Source organism: Hemiscyllium ocellatum, chromosome 6 (assembly GCF_020745735.1).
Source record: "Hemiscyllium ocellatum isolate sHemOce1 chromosome 6, sHemOce1.pat.X.cur, whole genome shotgun sequence".
Classification (NCBI taxonomy): Eukaryota; Metazoa; Chordata; class Chondrichthyes; order Orectolobiformes; family Hemiscylliidae; genus Hemiscyllium; species Hemiscyllium ocellatum.
In genome coordinates, this window is record NC_083406.1 from 54,110,187 (window position 1) to 54,135,492 (window position 25,306).

Genomic DNA, 25,306 nt, shown 5'->3' on the forward strand with positions numbered 1-25,306 from the left:
ATGTGGAAGCATTGGAAAAGGTACAGAGGAGATTTACGAGGATGTTGCCTGGTCTGGAGGGAAGGTCTCATGAGGAAAGGTCTCATGAGGAAAGGCTAAGAGGGGATTTGATAGAGATATACAAGATGATCAGAGGATTAGATAGGGTAGACAGTGAAAGTCTTTTTCCTCGGATGATGATATCAGCGTGTACGAGGGGGCATAACTACAAATTGAGGGGTGAGAGATTTAAGACAGATGTCAGAGGCAGGTTGTTTATGCAGAGAGTGGTAAGGGCATGGAATGCCATACCTGCTAATGTGGTCAACTCAGCCACATTAGGGAGATTTAAACAATCCTTGGATAAGCACATGGATGATTTTGGGATCGTGTAAGGGAAACAGTCGGTTCATAGTTCCTTGAAAGTAGAGTTGCAGGTAAATAGGATAGTGAAGGAGGCATTGGTATGCTTTCCTCTATTGGCCAGAGCAGTGAGTTGGGAGGTCATGTTACAGCTGGAATATTGCGTGCAATCCTATCGGAAGGATGCTGTGAAACTTGAAAGGGTTCAGAAAAGATTTATCAGGATGTCGCCAGGATTACAGGATTTGAGCTACAGAAAGAGGCTGAATAGGCTGGGGCTGTTTTCTCTGGAGTGTCAGAGGCTGAGGGGTTATAGAGGATTATAAAATTATGTGGTGCACGGATTGGATAAATAGGGATTTTCCCCGGGATGGGGGGATCTCGAAATACATGGAAAATGTTTATGCTGCAGCATTGGCATTTATCTGGCAATGCAGGAAATTGGCCAGATATGTCCTGCACACAAGAAGCAGGACAAATCCAACCTGATCAATTTCTGTTCTATCAGTCTACTCTTGATCATCAGCAAAGTGACAGAAGGTGTCATCATTAGTGCTGTGCTCAGCAATTCTCTCAAATGCTCAGTTTGAGTTCCAACAATGCCATTCAGCTCCTCATCATATAACCATAGAACTCATGGTCAAAGAAGCTAAATTCTAGTAGAGAGATAGAAGTGACTACCCTTGACATCAAGGCTGTATTTGACCATCAAACAGCCCAGGGAAAACTGGAGTCAATGGGAATTAGGAGAAAACTGTCTGCTGGTTAGAGTCACACCTAGAAAAAAGGAAGATGGTGTGGTTGATGAAGGTCAGTCATCTTAGCTCCAGAACCTCTCTGCAGAAGTTCCAGAGGATAGTTTTATTGGTTTAACCATCTCCAGCTGCTTCATCAATGACCTTCCTTCCACATAAGGTTAGAACTGGGGATGTTCTGTAACGAAAGCATAATGTTCAGCACCATTTACAACTCTTCAGATCGAAGCAGTCCAAGTCCAAATGTAGCAAGACCTGGACAATATTCAGGTTTGTGCTGGCAAGTGATATGTAACATTTTTGCAACAGAGGTGCCAGGCGATGGCCATCTCCAATAATAGAGAATCTAACCATTGTCTCTTGACATCCAATGGCATTACCATTATTTATTCGCCAGTCTCAATATCTTGGGGGTTACCATTGAATGGAAACTGGATTGGATCAATCATACACTCACTATGGCCACAAGAGCAGCCTGAAAGATAGGAGTTCCACAGCACGTTATTTACCTCCTGACTCCTGAAAGTCTATCCACCATCTTCAAGGCACAAGTCAGGACAATGAAGGAACACTTTCTACTTACTTGAATGAGTGCAGCTCCAATAATATTCAAGAAGCTTGACACATCCAGGCCAAAGCAACCCACCTGACACTATGTCAACAAGCATTTGCTTGTGGCAGCAATGTGTACCATCTGGAAGATGTACTGCAATAATTCTCCAAATCTCCTGAGATAACACCTTCAAACCCCCAAATGTTGCAATTGTACCAGCCTCCACCACTTCCAAGGGCAGCAGATAAATGTGCAAACCCCACTTGCAAACTCGCCTTCAAGCCACACATCAACCAGACTTAGAAATATATCACTGTTCCTTCAATATTGCTGGGTCAAAATCCTGGAACTCCCTCTCTCATGGCATTGTGGGTTTACTGACAGCAAAGTTCGAGATGGCAGCTCATTGCCATTTTCTCAAGGGCAACTATGGCTGGTTAATAAATGCGGATCCAATTACACAGTGCCCACATTCCATCAATTCTGCATTTTTTTTTTAGCATTAATCATTGCTGACTGGACATGCTGCAGTACTGTGCCTTATAAATTCTAACACATCATTCGCAAATTCACCTCCATTATCTAAGAACTTTGGGTGACCCAAGGCCATTAGCAACCCTTTTCCATCATTTTACCCACTGTAATCTATTTATTAAAATAAAAGCAAATTGCTGCGGATGCTGGAATCTGAAACCAAAAGAGAAAATGCTGGAAAATCTCAGCAGGTCTGGCAGCATCTGTAAGGAGAGAACGTCAGCTCTTTCTCTCCTGACAGATGCTGCCAGACCTGTTGAGATTTTCCAGCATTTTCTCTTTTGGTAATCTATTTATTCTTGTGTTTTGCTGTAGATATTCTGAACCTGGCCGTCACACCTATAAAATCAAATAAATATTCCAATACTTGTTTCATAGCTTCAGATCCATAGCTACCACTTCATTAAATTCACAGGCTAGCAGAACCAGTGATGTCCACATTGTCCCCACGTCAGCATGGGTTTCTGCCAGGTGCTCTGGTTTCCTCCAAAGTCCAAAGATGTGCAAGTTAGATGGAGTGGCCATGCTAAATTGTCCATTGTGGTCAGGGAGATGCAGGCTAGTTGGGTTAGCCACGGGAAATGTAGAGGGAAAGGTCTGGGTGGTACGCTGTTTAGAGGGTTAGATGGACATGGTGGGCAAATGGCCTGTTTCTGCGCTGTAGTGATTCTATGAACTTCAGCATCCTTTAACAGTAGCTTTGACATTGTGATGAAGGTGAGTAATTGTTTACATAACTTCCAGATAATCCTCTTCATGTTAGCCAGACTTTTCTTAAGAATGCTGTAAGTTGCCAGTTTACCACTGACAAAGTCAAATGCTTTGTCATTCTTATTGTCCAAACATCCCTTTCTTTTCATCAAAGAATTACTCAGCAATAACAATGCCACTCAGAATGGAACCTGTCTTATTGACATGAAATGGCCCTAAAATTTCACAGAAGATCTTTAAAGTTGGGAACATATTATCATCCCCAATTCAAAAGCAGGTAGTGCTTTCATAATCCTTTAGACTTGTATATTTTCACCTGCTTTGTCCAGAGTTTCTCAATAGCATTTAGTCAAATAATCTCACATATTGTTGAGCTACAGCCACTGTCTAGTACAGGTCATCTTAACGAATCAACAACAAAGATAGATATGAGACAATCTAAGTCTTTAGTCATTAATACGATATTTGCTTGTCATTCATCTTATTCTTTCCAACTGCTCCCTGAGCAGCCTCAAGTGCTTAGAGTCATAGAGTCATAGCGATGTACAGCATGGAAACAGACCCTTTGGTCCAATTCGTCCATGCCGACCAGATATCCCAACCCAATCTAGTCCCACCTGCCAGTACACGGCCCATATCCCTCCAAATCCTTCCTATTCATATACCCATCCAAATGCCTCTTAAATGTTGCAATTGTACCAGCCTCCACCACTTCCTCTGGCAGCTCATTCCATTCCAGTACCACCCTCTGTGTGAAAAGGTTGCCCTTAGGAATCTTTTATATCTTTCCCCTCTTACCCTAAACCTATGCCCTTTAGTTCTGGACTCCCCGAACCCAGGGTAAAGACTTTGCCTATTTTCCCGATCCATGCCCCTCATAATTTTGCAAACCTCTACAAGGTCACCCCTCAGCCTCTGATGGTCCAGGAAAAACAGCCCCAGCCTGTTCGGCCTCTCTCTATAGCTCAAATCCTTTTTAATTTTGGACAATCCCTTACATAGAGCTTTACAGTCTCACTGGAAACACATACAAAATATTCCCAGTGTACTTTTTCCAATCCTGTGTTTTTTTCTTGATACAAAAATTCACTGAAAGAATGACCTACCCCAAAACATTTTGCAGCAATTTCTTCTCTGAACAAGTGCTTGTGATGAGGCCTCTTTCAATTCTGGAGTCAATAAGCATGGAGTTCTTAAACATAACGGTATATATTCTGTACATCATTGCAGATTTTCTAACATGGTGTGTGAACCAAGCTGGGAATGATTGTAGCCACAAAATTATTTTTCTTGTCAGTCATATGTTCAAAGGAAGAGTTACTTACCACAAAATTGAACACCTGACAAAACCTCAATTTATGCATGTGTGAAATGTATGCACAATCTGAATGCAAGCACACACTCTAATTTCTCAATCAAAGTTCTTTTGGTTTTTACAGAATCTCCCAAAATTCATGATAAATTCTTCCATGGGTTGATTGTCCATCTTCTTAAATCTACCAACTATTGATCACATCTTCCAGGCTTCTAACAAGTCTTATTATAAATTCTGTCTGTAAATAGTACACAAGATGGGTTGCTGCTAAGTACCTAACTTCCAGTTGCAAAATTATGTTAATTCTAATCTTAACCTTCCTGGTAAAGATAAAGTTACATCCAATACCATACCTTGCTTCTTCTTTGATAAACCGAGTCCACATCTCTAACTCATTGTTTGAATTGCTGCAACTCTGAAAACACAGGCAGATCATGATTGTACAGCGTGACTCCACCATAGACTCATCCAGCATGGAAACTAATCCTTCAGTCCAACTAGGCCATGTCGACCATGTTGCCAAACAAAACTTGTCCCACCTGCCTGCGTCTGGCCGATATACCTCCAAACTTTCTTATTCATGTAATTATCCAGATGTTCTTTCAACGTTGTAACTATCCCTGCATCCACCAGTTCCTCTGGCAGTTCATTCCACATAATAACCACTCTTTGTAAACAAAATTGCTCCTCATGTCACTTTTAAATCTTTCTTGTCTCACCTTAAAATGTCCCCTCGTTTTGAACTCCCCACCTTAGGGAAAAGGCCTTTGTCTTTTCACCTTATCCAAGCCCCTCATGATTTGATGAAACTCGATAAAGGTCATTCTTCAGCCTTCTACCCTCCAGTGAAAAAAGTCCTAGCCCAACCAGCATATTCTTCTAACTCAAACCCTCCATTCCCAGCAACATCCTGGTAAATATTTTCTGAAGCTCTCCAGTTTAATAATAGCCTTCCTATAACAAGGCGATCAGAAGTGCACCCAGTACTCCAGAACAGCCCTCACCAACACCATGTACAACTTCAACATGACATCTCAACTCCTCTACTCAAAAATCTGAGCAATGAAGGAAATTGTATTAAACACCTGCTTAACCACCCTGTCTGCTACCCGTGATGCAAATTTCAAAGAATTATGCACCTGAACTCCTAGAGGTTTTACAACACTACACAGGGCCCTACCATTAATTGTATTAATTCTACCAATGTTAGTTTTACCAAAATTCAATGCCTTGCATTTATCCAAATTAAACTCCATCTGTCACTCCTCAGTCAATTGACCCTATTGATAAAGGTCTCTTGTAACTTTGGGTAATATTCTTCACTATCCACTATATACAATTTTGGTGTCATCCAGAAAGTTACTAACCATGCCTCCTAAATTCTCATCCAAATCATTTATGTAAATGTCAAAAATAGTGTACCCAGGTCACAAGCCTGCTGTCCAAGAAACGATCCTATACCACCACTCTCTGTTACTATCAAGCCAATTTGGTATCCAATTGGCAAGCTCACTCTCAGTCCCATGTGATGTTGCCTTACTAATTTAGCCTACCATGCCGAATCTTACCAAAGGCTTTACTAAAGTCCAACTGAACAATGTCTACTGCTTTGCCCTCATCAATCTTTTTGGTTACGTCCTCAAAAACTTTGAGAAACACAATTTCACTCACAGAAAACCATGTCGACTATCTCTAATCATTCCTTACCTCTCAAAATGCATTTAAATATTTTCTTTTAGAATCACCTCCAACAACCAACCCACCACCAATGTCTGACTCACAGGTCTATAGTTCCCAGGTTTCTCCTTAAAGCCTTTCTTAAATAAAAGCACAAGATTAGCCATCCTCCAGTCCTCTGGCACCTCATTCATAGTTATAGATTACACAAATATTTCTGCTAGGGACCCTACAATTTTCTTCCTAATTTCCCACAATTTCCTGGGTAACATTTAGTCATAATCATAGAGTCACAGAGATGAACAGCATGGAAACAGACCCTTCAATCCAATTCGCCCATGCTGACCAGAAGGGGCACTGAGTGCTGCAGCAAGAAGCTTGTACAGAAAATGCACAATGGGAAGTCCTGGATTGGAGTGGTGATGTCCAATTGGAAGGAAACTATTCATGTTTTAAGTCAGACACAGGTATGGACAGTTTGATTTCTTTCTGCTGCTGAAATTCTCATCAGCCATCTTGAAAAAAAGCTGTACAGGTTGGGAGGCATAGAATTCAATGTCATGGGAGAACTGCAACTACCAAGATTTTGTGGTCAGGAACGGGACTCCTGGAAAGTACGTTGTCTCCCCGGTTTCAGGATCTGGGATATTGCCGATCAGGTTAACAGGATTCTGAAAGGGCGGGGTGAGCAGCCAGAAATCGTGGTACATATTGGCACCAACGATATAGCCAGGAAAGGGATTGAGGATCTGAAAAGTGACTACAGAGAGCTGGGTTGGAAGCTGAAGAGCAGGATGAGTAGAGTAGTGATCTCAGGTTTGTTACCGGTGCCACGAGGCAGTGAGGTGAAGAACAAACAGCGAATGTCTGCGAGGCTGGTGTAGGAGGGAGGCTTCAGATACTTAAACCAATGGGATGTCTTCTGGGGAAGGTGGGAACTGTACAAGAAAGATGGGTTCCACCTGAAATGGAGGTGCACAAATGTCCTGGGTGGGAGATTTGTTTGTGTGGTGTGTGAGGGTTTGAACTAGTTTGGCAAGGGCGGGCAGAGGAGGGGGGAACAAGAGCTACATATCTGAGAGGGGGCAATTGTAGATGGGACAGTGACAGGATATAGTGAATATATCAGGAAGGCTTCTCATGTGATGAAAGAAAGGGATCAGTTAAAGTGTGTCTGCTTTACCGCAAAGAATGTCAGAAATAAGAGTGAGGAACTTAGAGCATGGATCAGTACTTGGGGCTATGATGTTGTGGCCATAACGAAGACATGGGTTTCATAGGGGCAGGAATAGTTTTTAGTTGTTCCAGAGTTTAGAATGTTTAAAAAGGACAGGAAGGGTGGAAAAAGAGGAGGGGGTGTAGCATTGCTAATCAGAAAGCGCATCACAGCTACAGAAATGAAGGCTGCTGAGGAAAGTTTGTCTACTGAGTCATTATGGGTGGAAGTTAGGAACAGCAAGGGAGCAGCCACTGCATTGGGGGTTTTCTACAGACCCCCTAATAGCAGTAGGGAGATTGAAGAACTCATGGGTGGGCAGACCTTGGAAAAATGCAGATGTAGCAGGGTCGTTGTTCTGGGTGACTTCAACTTTCCCAATATTGACTGGAACCCCTTAGTGCAGATGGTTTGGATGGAGCCTTTTTTGTCAGGTGTGTTCAGGAGGGTTTCCTTACTCAGTATGTAGACAGGCCAACGTGGGGAAAGGCCATTTTGGATTTGGTGCTCAGCAATGAGCCAGGACAGGTGTCAGATCTCGTGGTGGAAGAACACTTTGGTGCCAGTGACCAAAATTGCCTCATATTCACCATAGCCTTGGAGAGGGAAAGGAGCAGTTACCAAGGGAAGATATTTAATTGGGGAAAAGGAAATTATGACGCTATGAGACAGGAGTTGGGAAGTACAGACTTGGAGCAATTGTTCCACAGAAAGGGCACAACAGGCAGTTGTTGCGAGTGATCCACAAATTAGTTCCTCTGAGACAGGCAAGTAGGGGTAAGAGGAGCTTCTCGTCAAAAGGAAGAAGGTAGCTTATGTAGGTTCGAGGAAGCAAAGATCTAGCACAGTTTTAGAGGATTACAGGCTTACTAGAATGGAGCTCAGAAATGGACTGAGGAGAGCTAGGAGGGGGCATGAAAAAGGCTTGGCAGGAAGGATTAGGGAGAACCCAAAGGCATTTTACTCATATGTGAAGAAAAAGAGAATGATCAGGGAGAAGGTAGGGCCAGTCAGGGACAGCATAAGGAACTTGTGCGTGGAATCTGAGCAGATAGGGGAAGCCCTAAATGAGTTTTTTGCTTCAGTTTTCACTAAGGAAAGGGACCTTGTTGTGAATGAGAACTTTGAGGAGCTGGTATACAGTCTTGACCAGATCAAGATTGATGAAGTTGATGAGCTGGAAATTTTGGCAAACATTAAGATTGGTAAGTCCCATGGGCTAGACCAGATTTATCCTACACTGCTCCGGGAAGCGAGAAAGGAGGTTGCAAAGCCGCTGCAAAGATCTTTGCTTCCTCACTGAGAGTTGTACCGGAGGATTGGAAGGAGGCGATTGGAAGGTGAATAGGGAAATCCCTGGCAGTTACAGACCAGTCATTCTTACGTCTATGGTCAGCAAGGTTTTGGAAAGAATTCTGAGGGATAGGATTTATGACTAGCATAGGAAAAGCATAGAGTGATTAAAGGCAGTCAGCATAACCTTGTGAGGGACAGGTCATGCCTCACAAATCTTACTGAACTCTTTGAGAAGGTGACGAGATAGGTCGGCGAAGGTCGAGCAGTGGATGTGGTGTTAATGGACTTCAGCAAAGCATTTGATAAGGTTCGCCATGGTAGGCTCATTCATAAAGTCAGGACGTATGGGATACAGGGAGATTTGGCTCTCTGGATTCAGAATTGGCTGGTTGACAGAAGGCAGACAGTGGTTGTAGATGGAAAGTATTCTGCCTGGAGGTCAGAGTTGAGTGGTGTCCCACAGGGCTCTGCTCTTGGGCCTCTGCTCTTTTTAGTTTTTATACATAACTTGGATGTGGAGGTGGAGGGGTGGATTAGTGGCCAATGACACAAACGTTATATGTATGTCATTGACAGTATCGAGAGCTATTGCAGCGTGACATAGACAGGATGCAGAGCTGGGTGGAGAAATGGCAGATGGAGTTCAACCTGGATAAATGCGAAGTGATGCATTTTGGAATGTCGAACTTGAATGCTGAATATAGTATTAATGACAGGACTCTTGACAGTGTGAAGGAACAGAGAGCTCTTGGTGTTCATGTGCATAGATTCCTCAAAGTTGTCACCCAAGTGAATAGGGTTGTTAAGAAAGCATGTGGTGTTTTGGCTTACATTAACAGGAGAATCGAGTTTAAGAGTCATGAGGTTTTGCTGCAGCTCTACAAGACCCTGGTGAGACCACACATGGAATATTGTGTCCAGTTCTGGTCGCCCTATTATAGGAAACGTACGGAGTCTTTGGAGAAAGTGCAAAAAAAGTTTTACCAGGATGCTGCCTGGACTAGAGGGCTTGTCCTATGAAGAGAGGTTGACTAAGCTCAGACTTTTCTCTTTGGAGAGGAGGAAGAGAGATAACCTGATCGAGATATACAAGGTAGTGAGAGGCATGGATAGATCAAAGTTTGGGAGAAGATTTGTAGCTCGGGTGCTCGTTGTTGTGATTCTGTTCGCCGAACTGGGAGTTTTTGTTGCAAACGTTTCGTCCCCTTTCTAGGTGACATCTTCAGTGCTTGGGAGCCCCCTGTGAAGCGCTTCTGTGATGTTTCCTCCGGCATTTATAGTGGCTTGTCTCTGACGCTTCTGGTTGTCAGTTGCTGTCCACTGCAGTGGCCGGTATAGTGGGTCCAGGTCGATGTGTTTGTTGATAGAATCTGTGGATGAGTGCCATGCCTCTAGGAATTCACTGGCTGTTCTCTGTTTGGCTTGCCTTATAATAGTAGTGTTGTCCCAGTCGAATTCATGTTGTTTGTCATCTGCGTGTGTGGCTACTAAGGATAGCTGGTCGTGTCGTTTCGTGGCTAGTTGATGTTCATGGATGCAGGTTGTTAGCTGTCTTCCTGTTTGTCCTATGTAGTGTTTTGTGCAGTCCTTGCATGGGATTTTGTATACTATGTTGGTTTTGCTCATGCTGGGTATCGGGTCCTTTGTCCTGGTGAGTTGTTGAATGAGAGTGGCTGTTGGTTTGTGTGCTGTTATGAGTCCTAGTGGTCGCAGCAGTCTGGCTGTCAGTTCGGAAATGCTCCTAATGTATGGTAGTGTGGCTAGTCCTTTGGGTTGCGGCATGTCCTCGTTCCGTTGTCTTTTCCTTAGGCAACTGTTGATGAAATTGCGTGGGTATCCGTTTTTAATGATTACAAAGGTCAGATATGTGGAAGACACCTTTGTAATCATTAAAAACACAGAAATAGAGAACGCACACCGGATCATCAACGCCACACTCACAGGAATCTGATTCACAAGAGAGGAAGAAAAGGACAACCAGCTCCCATTCCTAGATGTGATGGTATAGAGAACACCGAACAGAGAATTCAGCACAAAGGTATACAGAAAAGCCACACACAGACCAAGTCCTGAACTATGAAAACAACCACCCCAACACACACAAACGAAGTTGCATCAGGACACTATTCAAAGGGCCACAACACTCTGCAGCACACCAGAACTGCAAAAAGAGGAAGAAGAACACCTATACCAGGTATTCACCAAAAACGGATACCCACGCAAAGTGAAATAAAGAGACTCAGGGTAAGTTGGCAAATTGGATCCAAAATTGCTTTATTGGTAGGAGACATAGGCTGGTGGTACAAGGCTGTTTGTGTGACTGATAGCTGGTGTCTAAGGGCATACCACAGGGATCAGTGTTGAGTCCCTCACTGTTTCTGATATTCATAAATAATATAGAGGAAAATGCAGGGTGGATTATAAGTATGTTTGGCTGGATGGTTGACACTGAAATTGCAGGAAGATATAGGTGGAGTTCTCAGATGGGCAGATAGACTTTAAATTTGATAAATGTGAAGTGATGTACTGTGGAAGAAGGAACAAGACAAGGGAATGAATAAGAATTTGGTGCTTGGTTCACAACTGTCCACAATCCACAAAAATTATTTGGTACAGACTAATTTAATATTTCCAAATTTGCTGATGACATCAAAATTGATGGGAACTTAAGTTATGAGGAGAATACAATGAGGTTATAAGTAGATATATACAGGCTATCTGATTGGACAGACTAAGTGATTGCCAGATGAAATACAATGTGTGAATTTATCCACTTTCATAGAAAAGATAGAAAAAATAGAAAAAGGCAGAATATTTCTTTAATAGTGAGAGGTAGGGAAAAGCGTCCTAAAGGATCTGGATGTTCTGGTCTATTAATTATTAAAAGCTAGTATGTAGGATCAGCAAACAACTAAGCTCCATGCAGATGTTATGTTGGCATTGAGTTCAAGGGAACTTGAGTACAGGAGTAAAGATTAGAGTGGTGCTGGAAAAGCACAGCAGGTTAGGCAGCATCTGATGAAGGGCTTTCGCTCAAGGTGTCAATTTTCCTGCTCCTCAAATGCTGCCTGACCTTCTGTGCTTTTCCAGCATCATTCTACGATTGATCTCCATTTGATCTCCAGCATCTGCAGTACCCACTTCTGCCTACAAGAGTAAAGATGTCTGCTGCAATTATTTACAGATTTTCCCTGCAGTACTGTGTAGTTTTGATCCCATTTATAGGATATACATACAATATAGGGTGTGCAACAGAATTTCACCAGATTAAGCCTTAGGAAGATGTGATTGTTTTATGAGGAGATACTGAGGAAACTGAATCATTAATTTCTAGACTTTCAAAGAATGTGATGTAGTCTCAGTGAACCTGGTCATGACAGGAATGTTTCTCATGGCTGAGGAGTCTAGAACTAGAGGACATAACCTCAGTTAAGAGATAGAACATTCAACAGGAAGAATACCTTCACTCAGAGGATGGTGAATCATTGGGATTCTCTATATGAGGAACTATGGAAACTCAATTATTGAGCATATTCCAGACAGAAATTGATAGGTTTCTGGAGATTCATATCATTAAGGGATGTGGAGATTGTGTGGGAGAGTGTTATTGAGATGATCAGAGTTCAATTGTAGAGCAGGTTTGATGTGCTGAATGGCGTCTTCCTGTTACGATGATAGAGGCTGTGTGGTTAGAATTGGAATGGGAATGTAATAGATCACTGAGGATTGCTTTGGGGAAGATGAGGTTCAGGGATAAGGATAAAAGGATCAAATAGTTTCTAAAACAACTAGAACAATTTCCCAGACAACTCATTCAGGCACTGCAAACACGCCTGCTTTGGCACACATAGCCACATTCATGGCCACCTAAGATTCACTTCCAGGTTAGTGATAACAGAGATCTTAAACAGAGGTGGGTTTGCTGAGTCAAAATCTTCCCAATCTCAATTACCCGGCTGAATAGCAAATATCTGGCTCTTTGCCCCTTGTGTCACAAACCTTTTTTGGAGTCAAATGGAGGTTACAGCCCTGCATGTTATGCGAAAGTTGCCCTTCTGGAGGGAATGCAAATACAAAAATAACTAAAAAAAAATAATATTGAGCCTGGAAATCTGAAAGAAAACAGAAGGTGCTGGAGAAACTTACCAAGTTTTGCAGCATCTGTAGAAAGAGAATTAGAGTGGAGTGAAAACTGCAGACCAGTTCAAAAGTCATCATTTTGGACCAGAAATATTTTAACTCTGTTTCTCTCTCCAGAGATGCTGCCAGAGTTGCTGTGTTTGTACAGCACTTTCTGTTTGTGTAAGTTGGAAATGAATCCACTGGTTGTACTGGAGCTCCATTTTGTGGTATACAAGTCAAGTTGGATCGGTATGCATCATTTGTATGTGTTACTGGTAGGAAACTCTTCCATTTTCGTCACTGTCTCTCTATTTTAAATGTTCATGTTAAAAAAACAGAAACAGCAGCTAGACTGTCATTGTGAAGGGTAAGTCTCCCTCTCATCCTCCAAGTGTGTGGAGGTGAGAAAGGCCAAATATTTATCCAACGTCTTTCAAAGGTTACTGAATCTGCATCAATGCATCATCATGCAGTACATTCCAATGTCTCTAAAATTCCAGTCAGTCTCTAGAGGAGAATAGGCCTTAGTAGCTGTTTAACTAGGCTAGAGCGCAGGATGGCGCCAGCTATCTGTTTTGAGAGTGTGTTGCTGGAAAAGCACAGCAGGAGAGGCAGCATCTCCAGAGCAGGAAAATGGGCATTTCTGGCCAGAGCCCTTCATCAGGAAATTCCTGATGATTCATCATTACCTGATGAAGGGCTCCGGGCCGAAACGTCGATTTTCCTGCTCCTCGGATGCTGCCTGACCTGGTGTGCTTTCCCAGCAACACACTCTCAACTCTGATCTCCAGCACCTGCAGATCTCACTGTCTCCTGCCAGCTATCTGGTGCCTGCTCACCTCCATATTTACCTGCATACGGAGCTTAAACTGCCTAGGTCTTCAAAAGCAGTACAAATATCTCAAGAGCTTTTCCTAGTTAGCTTAAACAGAAAAAAAACAATTTGTGCTGGAAGTCATTTTATATTCAAAACCTGGGTGATGACTTTCTTTGTCAATTCCATCAGTTTATTGACCAATATTATTCCAGCTAAATATTATTTTGTGAACAGTGACTAATTTTCTCTAAAAGTGGACAGAGATGCAACTTTTACTTTGTAAATAAAGATCTGTTTCTTCATATTCCACATGACTTATTCAGCAAAAGTTGAATGATAGGATTATATTCATTTATAAATAACATAACTGGAGTCAGCTAAATTACCAAATACCTCTTAACATTAGTCAAGCTTCAACTCAACTGAAGGGCAAATTTGTGTTTTGTTGTTTTAAACAAAAGGTAACAACTTCCAACCTATGCAAATAAAAATGCTTATAAGGTTCATTCATTTGGGCATCAGCTAGATCTTTGAATTGCATTGTTAAGCCTGTTCCTTAGAGTGAGCGTGCACAAAATACAAAAGGGGAAGTCACTTGGCCAATTTAATCTGAGTTGGTTCTTTCAAACAGCAGTCAGTTAGCCCTACTTCCTGCTCCTTCCATGTATTTTTTGCTAAGTATTTATCCAACTTCCTTTCAAAGGTTACTGAATCTGCATCAATGCATCAGCAGACAGTACATTCCAAAACTTAGCTATTTATTATATAAAAGCATTTTCTCGTCATTGTCATCTCTGGTTCACAGTTTGCTCCACATGGTACAAAACCTTTTTTAAAAATTACAAAGTAATTTTCATATATAATTGACACTGTCCTCAAATAAAATTAGTTGGGTGAAAAGCATTGAGGTGTTGTGATGTGAAAGGCAGTACAAATTGTTTAGTTCACTCATCAATCAACCGAAGGCAAGTTTACATTTAGGGTTCAAGCAATGGTTATTCATTAGCTACATATAATAAATGGTGTAAAAAAAGCTGTTTTTAACTCTGTTCTGCATGATAAGTTAAGGTTAAGTATAAAACAGTCAGTATGTCATGCTCAAGATTTTGGTCAAATATAAAACCAGCCTTCCACAAGGCTAATGATATTGGGATATATTTATTTTAGATCAGCTCATAAAATACCTGAGGAATGATGGACATGCTGTTTCGCAGGTCATGTAAACCTAGTTCCGAGGTTACAATGCCATCAATGATGATTTTCCCTTCTGGTTCAGCAAGGCGAAACAAGGCTGAGATGAGAGAACTCTTCCCAGCGCCTGTCCTTCCAACAAGCCCAATCTGTAAGAGCAAATACTATGAATGAAGTTACAGTTTGTAATACATTTTACCACATCAACTGAGCTGGATTTTCATTCTGGAGTTAAAACAGACTTAGAAGTTAGGATTAAAAATCAGAAACATTAAAAAACACAATAAAAACGGAAAGAACCATGGGTTCTGTAAATCACACACAGAAAGGGAAGTTGCTGGAAAAGCTCAACAGATCTGACAGCAGCTGTGAAGAGAAATCAGAGTTAACATTTTAGGTCCGGTGACCCTTCCTCCGAACAAAGGGTCAATGGACCCAAAACGTTAACTCTGATTTCTTTTCAGAGGAGCTGCCAGACTTGCTGAGCTTTTCCAGCAATTTCTGTTTTTGTTTCTGAACATTAAAAAGCAGTAGCTTGAATTTTAGTTCAAGGACTTCAATTCTAATATTGGGAACCCAGTTTGTGAAGACATTGGAGAATATTTTTAAGGAGGCAGCCTTCTGGGAAGGTCATCCAATTAAGGCCCACAGTCAGGAAACCGACACAGGAACATGCAAAGCTCTGGGTGTTGACCAAGCAGACTGAGAAAGATATATACGATGGAGGCATTCCAGTCCTTGCAACTCAATGGAGTTCATGCAAAGCTGCTTTGCAGAATGCACCTGCAATCAATCTCTGTATAACCTGCTGGCTGCTGGGAGGCCACTGTCATGCTGTATTCCGGCTGCAGGCACATTGGAAGCAGAAACATACCAGTGTGCTGGCTAGGAGCACAGAATCACTATAACCTTCAAATGGATCCTTCACCACAAAGTAAATCTAGCCCACCTTGTTAATGACATGCTTCAATTTAAAAATAAGTTTATCAATTTGTTCAGTGTAACACTGAGGACTACAGATGCTGGAGATTAGAGCTGAAAATGTGTTGCTGGAAAAGTGCAGCAAGTCAGGCAGCATCCAAGGAGCAGGAGAATCGACATTTCGGGCATGAGCCCTTCTTCAGGAATGAGGAAAGTGTGTCCAGCAGGCTAAGGTAAAAGGTAGGGAGGAGGGACTTGGGGACGGGGCGTTGGAAATGCGATAAGTGGAAGGAGGTTAAGGTGAGGGTGATAGGCCGGAGTGGGGGTGGGGGCGGAGAGGTCAGGAAGAAGATTGCAGATTAGGAAGGCCGTGCTGAGTTCGAGGGATTTGACTGAGACAAGGTGGGGGGAAGGGAAATGAGGAAACTGGAGAAATCTGAGTTCATCCCTTGTGGTTGGAGGGTTCCTAGGCAGAAGATGAGGCGCTCTTCCTCCAACCGTCGTGTTGCTATGGTCTGGCGATGGAGGAGTCCAAGGACCTGCAGATCCTTGGTGGAGTGGGAGGGGGAGTTGAAGTGTTGAGCCACGGGGTGGTTGGGTTGGTTGGTCCGGGTGTCCCAGAGGTGTTCTCTGAAATGTTCCGCAAGTAGGCGGCCTGTCTCCCCAATATAGAGGAGGCCACATCGGGTGCAGTGGATGTAATACTGAACTTTTTAAAAAAACAACGTTACTTATTGGGAGCAAAAATAAACATTGCGCGCTGATTGGCATTCATTGGAAAGCAGGAATGTGTGGAAATAGAACATTCCACCCAGACCCACCTCCCTACCCTATTTCTGTAACCGTGCATTTCCTACAGGCCAATCCATCTAGCATCCACTATGGACATTTAGCATGGCCAATTCACCTAACCTGCACCCAGAAGAAACCCTTGCAGACCCAGTGAGAACTTGCAAACTCCACACAGTCACCTGAGGGTTGAATTGAGCCTGGGTCCCTGGCATTGAGAGGCAGCAATGCCAACCATTGTCGCATAATGCCACCCCTTATGAACTCCCTACTGTATACAAGATATTAAGATCAATATGCATTGTTTCATAACTATAACTATAACTTATGGAGTGTGGAGTCAGCCTTCTGTTTGCACTGGTGATTCCATCCCAGCCCAGATTCAGTTTCACTATGAGGTTGTGTGGGTGTCTTGTTATCAAGAGCCATAGTTTTGCCTCCTTAGCAATAGATAATATTTCAGTTGTCCTTTGAGTTCTGATATTTCTTTTTCATCAGTTCTAACACTAAGTACCTTTCCTTCTTGAAAGGCCAGGAGAATACTGGTTCCAGACAAAATTTCTGACAAAGTTTCTCCCCAAAATACAACTGATTTATGTATTGCAATGTCTGAAGTCATGTTTCCAAGCCAAATAATTGTAGGTGAAATCTTTTATTTCCAATATTTGAAACTTATGATAGAGGTGCAAATCAAAAATAGAAGATGGGATTTTCTTCATGGCTGACTGGGTGTACTAGCTGTAATGTCTTTTGATAAAAATGTAAATTTCAATTCAGAAGGCTTTCTTTATTCCACAACAGTTCATTAAAGCTTGGCTAACCTGCGTGATCAGCTGGCAGATTTTAAAATCAGCGTTTTCCTTTGAAAACTATTTTAGTCCAGGAGAGCCTCATGAATTGCAATCAGATAATGGAACTCACAAATCAATTGTCCTTTCTATAATTACTGTAATGGCAATGTAAAGCGTTACTGAAGATGTTCCTTAGTTCCTTTTAAGTTTAAACATAAAAACCTGCAAGTGTTAGAAATCAGAAACAAAACCAGAAATTGCTAGGAAAATTCAGCAGATCTGGCCTTCTTCAGAACACCAGTTCTGAAGCTAGAGGGTTACTGGACTCAAAATGTTCACAGAATAATAGAATCCTTACAGCGTGAAAACAGGCCATTTGGCCCAACAAGTTCACACCGACCCTCCGAAGAGTTATCCACCTCGACTTATTCCCCTACCCTGTTACTCTACATTGGAAATTGTTTGTGTTAGGCAGAGAGACTAGGATACGTGGGCACAGCCTTAAAATTAGAGGGGGTCAACTTAGAATGGAAATGAAACATTTCTTCAGCCAGAGAGTGGTGGGTCTGTGGAATTCATTGACATGGAACGCTGAGCGGCTTAAATAGTGGAGTGGACTTGATGGGCCAAATGGCCTTACTTCCACTCCTATGTCTTATGGTCTTATTTACCCCTGACAAATGCACATAACATACACATCCCTTAACACCATTAAGACAATTGCAGAGTACCACAATATAATGACAACAGCGTGAATAATGGGATAAATTATAAGTGCCATGAAATCTTAAAAGTTCTTGGCTTCTCTTGATACTATAGATAAATAACTGGACAATCTGTCATCTTACGTTCCAATAAATAGGGTTGGAACGCAGAAAGCAATCCTTATGAATTCCACTTGACTTTATAGTGTTAACATTCCAATTGCAAATATTTTCCAATTGACAACTTCAAAAGCCTGTTTACCAAATGACAAAGTTTGTGGCAGTGTTTTTCGAAAGAATGCGACAATACCTTTCGTTTTCGCAGCCATTCTTAATATTCGTTCACAGGTGCAGCTTTGATTTTAACACAAATCTTAAAAGGAAGATTCTGGAAATATAAGGGTTTACATGGTGGGTCTCTTATCTAGAAAAAAGAAAGCTGAGAGGTGAGATCATAGCGATCTTTAAAATTCTGCGAGGTTTTGGTAAGACTGGCGAGCTGGAGAATGTTTCTGTTTGTGAGGAGAGTTACATGCCATTGATGTAAGATAGTCACCAAGAAATCCAACAAGGAATTCAGAAGAAACTTTTTTTTTCCCCCCAGTAGGTGGTGAGAATGTGGAATTGGTTACCACAGGGAGTGGAAGAAACAAATAGTATAGATTAATTTAAGAAGATGGGAAAAGATTCAAATAAATATCAACAGGAACCGAACAAACTGTTTCTGTGCTGGCATCCTATACTTGCAAACCTACAGTGCCCACTCCATAGTGATGCAGGGATATTGAAGAGGCTTCTTGTAACTCTGCGCAGGGTGGGAGGTTTTGCGGAGCAAGCCAGTCTAATTGAAACTGCATATCCTCTAAAATACTGGGAGCAATTGTCACACGAGTATTACATTAAGGTATCTATACATGACATCAGTGCCAAGTGCGCATACCTCCCTTGGGCTCCTTCTGTTCACTGCAGAGGTGCAAATTTATGCTGTTGTTAGTAAAGCTCCCAAACGACATCAGAGGATCCTTTAAGAATTTCATGATCTCTTGTCACCAGAAATGGCAAAAACTAATTTCACTCCAAATCTCCCCCCCACCTCACTCAAAGTTCATCAGATTTTTAGACATTGTTTATTGGAATTTCTAGGTTATTACTTCTAACTATGCAACTTAAGTGAGATTTTCCTCAACTTCACAGGGGATGTAGTATTGAAGTAGTAAAATCATGTTGCAGCTGATTGCTGCATTGGTAAGACAATTAGAGTAGTGTGGTTTAGTGCTGAGTGTAGCGTTAGGAGACAGTTTCAAAATAGCCAGGGATGAGGAGAGTTTGGGAAGGTTGTTTGACCTTGCAATTTGATAAATGAGTTCATGGAGGTTGAGTCATAATTTATACGTACCATTCTCATTAACTTAGAAATAAAATAAAAGATAAATAAAGATAACTTAAAGAGAGTAAAATATTTCCTTCTCTGCTGCTGCAGTCCCAGTCCGGAGGCTTCACCAGTGCAGGCCATGCTGCCACTAAAGTCCTGCTCTGGGCTTCAGAACACACCATGCCACTGTTCTACCTATGAGCTCTGTTTATAAGGCAAGTACAGCACAGAAACAGATCCTTCAGTCCAACTCGTCCATGCTGACCAGATATCCCAACCCAGTGTAGTCCCACTTGCCAGCACCCGGCCCATATCCCACCAAACCCTTCCTATTCATATACCCATCCAGATGCCTTTTAAATGTTGCAAATGTACGAGCCTCCACCACTTCCTCTGGCAGCTGATTCCAAACAAGTACCACCTTCTGCGTGAAAAAGTTGCCCCTTAGGCCTCTTTTATATCTTTCCCCTCTCACCCTAAACCTAGATCCTTTAGTTCTGGACTCCACCACCCCAGGGAAAATACTTCGTCTATTTATCCTATCCATGCCCCTCAAGATTTTATAAACTTCTGTAAGGCCTCAGCCTCCAATGCTCCGGGAAAACAACCCCAGCCTATTCAAACTCTCCCTATAGCTCAAATCCTCCAACCCTGGCAACATCCTTGTAAATCTTTTCTGAACCCTTTCAAGTTTACAACATCTTTCCAATAGGAAGGAGACCAGGATTGCATGCAATATTTCAACAGTGGCCTCACCAATGTCCTGTACAGCTGCAACATGATCTCCCAATTCCTGTACTCAATACTCTGACCAATAAGGGAAAGCATACCAAATGCTTTCTTTACTATCCTATCTACCTGCATCTCCACTTTCAAGGAGCTATGAACATGCACTCCAAGGTTTCTTTGTTCAGCAACACTCCTGAGGACCTTACCATTAAGTCTGAGCGAAAATTAAATAAAACTGAGCAAAGAAGGGGAGTCAGAAAAGGGGGGAAAAAAAAGCAGATGAAGAGCACAAGCCATGCACAGGAGCTAGGATATTGCCTACTCTGCCGCCACCACCATTTGGTGAACATCATTGAAACTCTGCCTTCAGAAAAATCCTGCTCCTGTGTTTCCACTATGTAGTCATTTGAAAATATAAGAGCAGGTACATAATGTCATTTAAAAAACAAACTAATAACATTTTGAATTGCACAACAGAGTTTGCATTCTCAGTACAGTGGATGGGTGCAGCCATTATAAGTGGACATTGATCCATTTGACCAAGCACAAAGGCATTCAAAACACAGTTGCACACGTTACGGGAACAAACTCCAGGAAAATGTCCACATGAAATGCATTAAGTACAGTAAAATGTACAATCCAATTGATTTTAGCACAATTAACAATAGCAAGACAAAAATGAAATCAGTGCTGGACAAATGACTTTAAAGTACAAAACGTCTGTTAAAACAGTGAAAAAGTTCTATGCAAAACTGCACAGTGTCAGCATTTGAAGGTTATTCTCAGGGCTCCTCCCAAATGTACTGGTGTTCATTTGATTCTATAACACATGGTATTTGCTGCTCCATGACAGTTTAAAAGTAACACTTCAATTATTTTGCAAATGTGCAGCTTTCCACCTTGTGGTGGCGGTAGCCACAAATGCAGCCATTTCATAAACAGGGCACGCAAGATATAAGAGCACAAGATACAAGTTAGTGTATGGTGCTAAAGAGATGTAGTAAAGAGAAGTTATGAGAATTTCATTCAGAGGTTTTGGAATATGGATTGGTTTGCAACAAGGGAATGACTAAGACAGGAGCAAGCATACTTTTGAAAAGAAAACTATTGCAGAAGAATAGAGTAACATACAGAGCCACGGGCAGAAGGTATGGTTACGGAATTAGGTTTGCAATTTTATGATAACAAGCCAGCAGATAATGGTTGAATGATTTCTTCATTTATAATGGTATTACTTATTTAGGTGTATACTGTTCAGTGTCTAAGCTTTTGTGGAATATTAATCACATCATGAAATCAACTAGTCATCATTATCCTCTACACAACATTTGGTATTGATAAATTCTCTCTGTTTCTACATTGATATAGAGGAAAGCTAAGTAATTTAATTTTATAAATTTGTTTGCACAAGTACAACACAAGTACTCAAAGAATATTTTTTTCATATGATTTTGTTTTAGTTTAGATAGCAGAATTAAAATTTTACAGCCATTAACTTGTTAGCAACAGAATCAGGGAACATTCACGAAGACCTTTTGAGAATCTTGCTTGAAAACTTTATTGTATTTTCATTTTTTTCTTTCTTAGTTTGATTTTGATAATTACACAGCATAACACTAAGAATTAGCCAATGACTAGGTAAAGTCAGATTTCTCCAATAAAGTAAGTCAAAATGATTAATTGCTGAACAGTAGCTAGTTTGCTTACTTTTTCTTTGGATTTGATTGCGAGATTCAGATCTTGTAGAATAGGCTCACAATCTGGACTGTAGCCAAAGTTAACGTTTTTAAAGACAATGGCTCCATGGTGTGGCCAGCCATCGGGTAGGGGCTTGTGTGATTCCCATGGTGCTTCACTTTCAAGTTCAGTGTAGTCCAGCACTCGCTCCACTGAAGTCATCTACAGGAAAACAAATTAGAATGATGAGGAGGAATTTGACTGGCACAGTAAGTCAAACCACTTCATTTGGCACAAGATTTAAATCAAAACCACTTTACTTGAAACAAAACATCCACTTGCCAGCTGTGAGGATCCAACATAAAATGAACACACAACATATTATTCATAAAATGTTTACCAATGATTCAAAACATAAACACAAAAATATTAACTAAAAGGCTTACTATTGTGAGCATTCCAGACTCAGCATGTGTTAGCGGTAGTACTCTAACCCTTGAGTTGGATGTTCATGGGTTTTAACCCCACTACAGACTTAATACAAAACTTAAGTTGACACTGCAAGTGCAGAACTGACATGGTGCTGTGTTTTGGGGAAGCAAATCTGAGTAGGACTTAGATGCTTAATGGTAAGGTCCTAGGCAGTGTTGTTGAACAAAGAGACCATGATGAGCAGGCTCATAGCTCCTTGAAAGTCGAATTACAGGTACATACGATAGTGAAGGCGGCATTTGGTACGCTTTCCTTTACTGGTCAGAGTATTGAGTACAGGTGCTGGGAGGTCATGTTACAGCTGAACAGGACATTGGTTAGGCCACTTTTGGAATACTGCATGCAATTCTGGTCTCCTTCCCATCGAAGAGATGTTGTGAAACGTGAACGTGTTCAGAAAATATTTACAAGGATGTTGCCAGGGTTGGAGGATTTGAAGTATAGGGAGAGCTTGAATAGGCTGGGGCTGTTTTCCCTGGAGCATCGGAGGTTGAGGGGTGACCTTATAGAGGTTTAAAAAATCATGAGGGGTATGGATGGGATAAATAGACAAAGTTTTTTCCCTGGGGTGGGGGAATCCAGAACTACAGGGCATAGGTTTAGGGTGAGAGGGGAAAGATATAAAAGAGGCCTAAGGGGCAACTTTTACATACAGAGGGTAATATGTGTATGTAATGAGCTGCCAGAGAAAGTGGTGGAAGCTAGTACAATTGCAATATTTAAAAGGCATCAGGATGGGTATATGAATAGGAAGGGTTTGGCAGGATATGCTGGCAGGTGGTACTAGATTGGGTCGGCATGGATGAGTTGGACTGAAGAGTCTGTTTCCATGCTGTACATTTCTATGACTTTCTGTGTGGAGTTTGCACATTCTCCCCGTGTCTGCATGGGTTTCTGTCAAGTCGAAAGATGTGCAAGCTAGATGGATTGGCATTGTTAAATTACCCATAATGTTCAAGGATGTGTACGTTAGGTGAATTAGCCATGGGAAATGCAGGGTTACAGGGACAGGGTGAGTGAGATGCTCTTCGGAGGGTTCGTGTGGACTCATTAGGCTGAATCTACATTAGAGTGGTGTTGGAAAAGCACAGCCGGTCAGGCAGCATCCAAGGTGCAGGAAAATCAACGTTTCAGGCAAAAACCCTTCGTCCTGATGAAAGGATTTTGCCTAAAATGTCGATTTTCTTGCTCCTCGGATGCTGCCTGACCGGCTGTGCCTTTTCAGCACCACTCTAATGCAGTCTTTGATTTCGAGCATCTGCAGTCCTCACTTTTGCCTCATTGGGCTGAATGGCTGTTTCTAAATCGTAGGGATTCTGTGGGATTCCATGGAAGATCTTTAGATTCATCTTTATGTTAACTGCCAAAAACACTCCCATCTTCTCTTCTTGCTTCCTTCTTTTCTCACTTATCCACTGTGCATATCACATTCTGCTTGTTTCTTCCTTGTAGAGTTAAACTGTCATCTATCATATATCCATTTCCATGTTTTATCTTACTCTCAAAGTTACTTCACTTGTGAAGATATATTGGAGAGATTAGGATTGCTATCACATGGAGGAGGTTCCCGGACAAAGGAAATGGGCAGAAACTGTTCCCATTGGTGAAAGAATCATGAGCTTAAAGGTATACGTAAATTTCATATAACTGACAAAAGAAACTAAAGAATAAGCTTTATCACGTGGTACCCATGTAGCTAAGAGTCGTCAAGGTCAGAAATGCATTGCGTGAGAGTAAGGTGAAGGCAGGTTTAATCGAAAGTTTGAAAATGGATTTAGACATTTGCTTGAAATGGAACACCATTCAAGATTGTGGGGGCAAAGGCAGGAGAATGGCTGGTGCAGACCAGATGGGCCAAATAGCCTCCTTCTGCACTGTAACAACTTTATAAAATATTGTTTATATAGATGGAATACTGTTTGCCATTCTGGTTGCTGAACTATGAAAGGATATGATTACACTGCAAAAGGTGCAAAGGAGATTGATCAGGATATTGCTTGGAATAAAAAGTATCAGTAATGAGGAGAGGCTGGATTTGTTTTCCTTGGAGAAAGGGAAGCTGAGCAGCCATCTGATTGAGGTATACTCAATTATGAGAGGCACAGATGGGGTGGATAGTGAGAATCATTTCCTTATGCAGAAGTGTCTGCATAGATTAAAGCTGAGGACTAAGTTATTTAGAAGTGAGTAGATCTGGGTGGGATGTCTTTGGAGGATTGGTGTAGACCCAGTAGGCTGAATGGCCTCTTCTGCACTGTAGGGATTCTGTGATATTCCCTCTCTATCATTATCATCAATCCAGGGGATCAACTTGCATCAATGAAGAATGTGGGAGGGTACTCCAGAAGCAAAACCAGATATGTCTATAAATTATAATACAGGACTACTTGCATGTCAAACAGAGGAAGCAACAAACGGCTGTGATCCTAGATGGTGGTACTACCGTACTCCCAGTGGTGGCAAGGTGGTTCAGTGGTTAGCACTGCTGCCTTACAGAGCCAAGGACCTAGGTTTGATTCCAGCCTCGAACGACTGTCTGTGTAGAGTTTGCATATTCTCCCTGTATCTGCCTGGGTTTTCTCCCACGATCCAAAGATGTGCAGGTTAAGTGAACTGGCTATGTTAAATTGCCCACAGTGTTCAGGAATGTGTAGGTTAGGTGCATTAGTCCGGGGTAATGGGCCTGGGTGGGTTAGTCTTTGGAGGGTCGGTGTGGACTTGTTGGGCCAAAGAGCCTGTTTCCTCACTGCCACACTGTAGGAATTCTAAGTTCTAAGTTCAAGTCTAATTTCTAAGTACTGAAGAAGACACATCCCAGAATGGATTGGATTTTTTTTTTTGTTTAGATCGTTGACATGGTTGCTGGTCACTGAAACATATTCATGAGGCTGCAGATTTTCTTTAACAACAAAGCAGACATATATTGCATGAAAGAAAAAAGCTAGTTAAATGTCAAAGACAGTTAGAAACTTCTTAAATTACACGGTAAGAGGAAAGTTCAACCCTATTTCCTGACATTACCCATGAGAGAGGTTTGAATGTTTTGACTTAACTGACAATTTTTTTGCCTTGGATTGTGGAGACAACTCAATGAATCGTTTCCAAATCTGCCACCATGAAGTTCTCACGAACTGGAATCCAAACATTGTCTATTCTAATAGCCAGCAGAGTTCCAAACAAACTCTTCTGCTTTGGATGATTTACCAACTGAACCCTTGTGCTGATAAACCATGTTTCCTAAATTGCCTTGAACTACCCTTATGAGAGAAACTAAACTTTGATATCTTCTGATCTGATAAATG

At 41.7% G+C, this 25,306-nt stretch overlaps 1 protein-coding gene across 3 annotated transcripts in view; it reads right to left on the reverse strand.

Annotated features, from left to right (window-relative positions):
* Positions 1–25,306, reverse strand: part of abcc4 (ATP-binding cassette, sub-family C (CFTR/MRP), member 4) — a 472,542-nt gene that overhangs the window by 115,791 nt on the left and 331,445 nt on the right. For all 3 annotated transcript variants that reach the window (XM_060825961.1, XM_060825960.1, XM_060825959.1), the window contains 2 exons: positions 21,543–21,734; positions 14,523–14,678 (listed from right to left, as the gene is read on the reverse strand). In XM_060825961.1, coding sequence (XP_060681944.1) covers positions 14,523–14,678; positions 21,543–21,734 — 348 coding nt within the window. The remainder of the gene's footprint in view (positions 1–14,522; positions 14,679–21,542; positions 21,735–25,306) is intronic.